A 4,676-nucleotide genomic window follows, 5' to 3' on the forward strand; every position below is an offset into this window, starting at 1 on the left:
AAAAAGAAAGGAGATTTTGAGAAGTAGAAGATACTAGAATATAGAAATCAAGAGACATAAGAATTCAAGAAGAACAGAAATGAGAATTCAAGAAACAAGAAATCAATAAACAAGAATTCAATAAGAACAAAAATACAGATTAGAATATATATTACAAAGGTTAGAATGTAGAACCTTGTGTTAAGAAACCTATGAATTTGTTGTAAAAAATGATAAGAATGATATGCTTATAATTGAAAAATTTCCAAATATACATAATATTCTATGCCTTGAGTTTGTTTGCCATGTTTTTGATTGTTTGTTTCTCATGTTAACAAATAAGTGAAAGAATCAGAATGAACTACTGAAATTTGACTTAACATGAGAAGAAATGATATCAAAGTAATTGTCTTTGAAATATAACTATTTCTAGAAGTCCGTGCAAGGAACTTGCAATGGTGGGCCTATAACCTAAAAGGAATTCCACTCTTACTACAATCAAACACTCATAGTAAGGTAGTAAACTCTTTCTTTACTCCATTGTATACAATCCTGTAGTGACATCAAATCTCAACACTTTTCGTATTCTCTTTCTAATCAACTTACACTCTCTGATTCTCTAACACTTTGAGCAGCTCTCCCCAATCCATCGAACATGAACTCATACACAGAGGATATGAATGGAACTTCGAGTATAATGTGTTTGGATGTTCATCCAACAAATGGCACTGGCCTCATTGTTACGCTAGCCTCGGGTGTCGGAGTGGGTGAATCAGCCGAAAAGCAGTTGCGGTGACTTGCAATCAACCTCCCCGCTACGAAATTGAATTCAGAAATTCACGCCGTGGGCATCTCTGCCCACGTTCATGGCTTGAAGGAACATACCGTCGCGCACTACATAACCTCCGAATTTGGGCTCGATGACCATCTCGCTCTCGACATGCACCAAGGTTGACCCGAGGGGGAGCTGGATGTGATCTCGGGGCTTGAAACCAAGCTCGAACCTCAGAGAGCGGTGGTGCTGCTTTCTCATGAATCGAGATTGAGCAGCATAATGTGCACATTCTGCAGGCAGATGCAAACGCCGGACCAAGGATTGAGTCGAGGTTCCAAGTGAAGCTCTGCGGGCGTTCACAGAAAGTGCACTGCTTCCATCGACTTGTTCTCCACGTGAGTAAGCTCTGGTCCTAATGCATGCTCTGCTGCTTACTTCTCTGTCTTACCTGACCAGAATGTGGTGGGCTATTTCTTCCAAACTCTTCGTTGCATTGTGAATTGCGTGTTGCGGATCCTGCGCGGATTGTTGGATGCAGCGCAATGCTCAGCTGTGGCCGCACCTGCGGCGGCTGATGTTTTGGACTGCCGCGTGGCGTCCATGTTTGTTACACCTGGCCTCATTCGGCTACGCTGTTCAAAGGCATTTCGAAAGACTTGTGACTCACAGAGAATTTGTGGTTCAGACTTCAGGTTCCCAGTGTTGCCAACAGAGGATCCAAGTCGAGCCTGCCTCAAGATCGACCTCAAGAATGGCGAGCGGGCGAATGGCGCGTTTGTTGACGGTGCTGATGGTGCTTGCATTGCAGTGGACGTCTCCCCACGCGAGGTCAATGCCGGGAGATTTTGACACTCTGGAGTATGTTCCCACTGACCAGGAGTACCCGGGATTCCCCCAAGACACCGGGTCCAGCGCTCAATTCGACACGCCCGTCTTCACCGCCCAGACAGGCGATGCGTTTGGTTCCAACCCCGAGATTGACAATTCGGATGCTACCAACTGGGACGCCGAAACCTTCAACAGCCAGGACCCGGTGGCGTCACATTCAGAAGTGGCACAATACAACTCTTACGCAGCGACCGAGGGCGAGCTACCATACGACGTTCTTATCGATTCTCCAGAGAGCGTACGAGAACCTCCTTCCACCAGCTTCGCAGGCGAAGTCGTGTACCACTCCAAAGCTGCTTACATGAACGATGAGGTCTTCTACGACACGTCTGCTGCGGACATCATTTACAAGGCCAACGATGAGTACGTCCACGTTCAGTTCCTTGCTCCATTTACGTGCCGCGCACCGAGTAAATTACGATTTGCTTCTCGAAATCTGGTGGAGTTCTATTGAGTGCTCGATGGTGGCTGCCCTGAGAATGCGCTCTGTCTTCTGATGGTCACGGCTTGTTTGTTGCGTGAATGTGTGACAGTGGATTGAGCCTTGCTGCTGCTGACCTGAATGCCACGGACGCGGATGACATGCTCTCTTCTTTCGCGAAGGCCATGGGCGGGTGCGGTACTGGCAACCCGATCGACGATTGCTGGCGGTGCGACCCGAACTGGCGCAGCCATCGTCAGGCGCTGGCCAACTGCGCCACCGGATTCGGGAGAAATGCCATCGGCGGCAAGAATGGACCCATCTACACAGTCACCACCAATGGAGATGACGCGCAGAACCCTCAGCCGGGAACACTGCGCTACGGAGTGACTCGAAACGGACCGCTTTGGATTGTTTTCGCGACGAGCATGACCATCGAACTGAAGGGAGAGCTCTGGATCTCCGCGTACAAGACCCTGGACGGTCGTGGCGCCGAAGTTCACATCGTGGGAGGCTCGCAGATCAGCATCCAAACCACCAACAACGTCATCCTGCACGGGCTGCACATTCACGACATTCGACCGTCGGGCCCAACCACCATACGAGTGTCGCCATCCAAAGTGGTCCGCCGCCCAAGGTCCGAGGGCGATGGCCTTCACATCTGGGGGTCCCGGGATGTGTGGATCGACCACTGCTACTTGGCCAGGGCGACCGATGGGCTCATTGATGTCACCCGCGGATCCACTATGGTCACAATTTCCAACTGCTTCCTTGAAAAACACGACAAGGTAATGAATCCTTCCGAAGCGACGTTCTGTGCGGTTTGGGCGTAACACGCGAGCGCCTGCGTCGTGGACATGACCTTACCTGCAGGGTTAGAACCGGGAAGTATAGTCGCTTGTTTCTGAAATCGTGCACACTGGTCTGGTTTGCAGACGATGCTGCTTGGAGCGGACCCCGCCCACACCGAGGACAGGAACATGCGGGTCACCGTGGCTTTCAACAGATTCGGACCCGGCCTCGTCCAACGGTTACCGAGGTATGGCACCGCGCGTTGATTGGCGATGAAATGGTGTCTGCTAATGATACACATATGCTCTCGCTGGCCACGGACCTTCATGGATGAGGCAGTTGAGTAATTAGTGTGTGTTGAGAATGCAGGTGCCGGTTTGGCGTGTTTCATGTTTTGAACAATGACTACTCGGCCGGATGGGGGATATATGCGATTGGGGGCAGCGAAGATCCCACCATTCTCAGCCAAGGCAATCGATTCAATCCTGCGGGAACGAAAGAGGTATTCACTACGTCTTTGCCTGCTGAGGTTGCGCGGGAGCTTTGTTTTACAATGCGTGCCGTTCCCCAGAGTGAGCCATGTCGTCTGACCTGAGCGTCCTGGAATTGCAGGTAACCAAACGCATCAACGACGGCGGCCCCAATTACGGTGGATGGCAGAGTTGGAACTGGGCCTCCAGCGGCGACGTTTTCCTGGGAGGGTCGTATTTCACTGGCTCCGGAGCCAAGGCCACCTCCGCCAGCGTCTACGCCAAGGCTTACAGCACCTCGTCACGCCCCGCTGACATGGTACCCGCCATCACCAAAAGCGCGGGTCCCCTCATGTTGTAGGGGCGATCGCCGACTTTCTTGTACGATGAGCACCACGAGGTGTGTGGTGACGCAGAACATGTACCAAGTGACCCAGTGTGTGTTTTTTTTTCTTCAAACGGACACGCAGAGGCTGCGCCTGTAGTAGCCCGGAGACGTCCATCTTGTAAGGCAGGAGTAACAAACTGCGGCACGCCAGAAGCACGGTGTTCAGAGTAGACGTGTTTGTGGGTGTGCCGCAGATTACGATGACTTAGTAAACGTTTTTTCTTCTAGGTGCCGCTTCATACAACACAGAAATGTGCAACCTCCTCGAACAAGCTTCCACATCCTTGCCAGCTTGTAACGAGCGAAGCGTTGATAGGTGTTTTCTTTTTGTAGGCTATGCTATGCAACCGCTACCACGAGGCCACTGACCCAAGCTGGCTGTGGTATGGTACACGAGTTGGAAGTTCACGATCTCGTGTTTATCAGCGTAGACGAGATGCTAGTAGGTACGTAGTTATGTTAATCGACCGCTAGACCGGAGGATGGTGCCCGAGTGTGACGAGTTGGTTTGGCATGTCCATCGACCTCACAGACACCCCTTCCTGGCGCCGCAGAGTTGATTCTAAGTGTATTGGTAGACATCGTGAAGCATTATCTTGCGTGACAACGTGAGATGCTGCATGGCTCATTTGCGGCACAGCAGCCCTTTGCAACAATGCCAAGTCCATACTTGGCATGGCCAGTGCTCGAACAAGCATGCAAGAGATATTATGGCTCGCGCTGAATAAAGTGAAGTAACTTCAGACTTCAACGCCTGCCACTCCCCCACATGAATCATTTTGGATTGGTGTAATTCATGCTAATTTGATTGAAATTGTAATGATATAGCTGCAGTGTTCAGGAATGACGATGATTTCTAAAGTGCCAATGAGTTTGATGGTTTTAAGCCTCCCTTTCATGACTAGATTTTCTTGTTTTGGTGTGGTATGAAGTGAAAAGAATTATTAATCAGTTTATCACTCA

At 50.2% G+C, this 4,676-nt stretch overlaps 1 protein-coding gene across 1 annotated transcript; it reads left to right on the forward strand.

Moving 5' to 3' along the window:
* Positions 1–940: 940 nt before the first annotated feature.
* On the forward strand, positions 941–4,466 carry LOC112278618 (putative pectate lyase 5). The gene is made up of 6 exons (XM_024512221.3): positions 941–1,149; positions 1,440–2,005; positions 2,176–2,851; positions 2,999–3,102; positions 3,225–3,357; positions 3,468–4,466. The coding sequence occupies exons 2-6, from the start codon at positions 1,506–1,508 to the stop codon at positions 3,684–3,686; spliced, it is 1,632 nt and encodes a 543-aa protein (XP_024367989.1). The 5' UTR covers positions 941–1,149; positions 1,440–1,505; the 3' UTR covers positions 3,687–4,466.
* The last annotated feature ends 210 nt before the right edge of the window (positions 4,467–4,676 follow it).

Source organism: Physcomitrium patens, chromosome 1, assembly GCF_059467195.1.
Source record: "Physcomitrium patens ecotype Gransden chromosome 1, ASM5946719v1, whole genome shotgun sequence".
NCBI classification, from domain to species: domain Eukaryota; kingdom Viridiplantae; phylum Streptophyta; class Bryopsida; order Funariales; family Funariaceae; genus Physcomitrium; species Physcomitrium patens.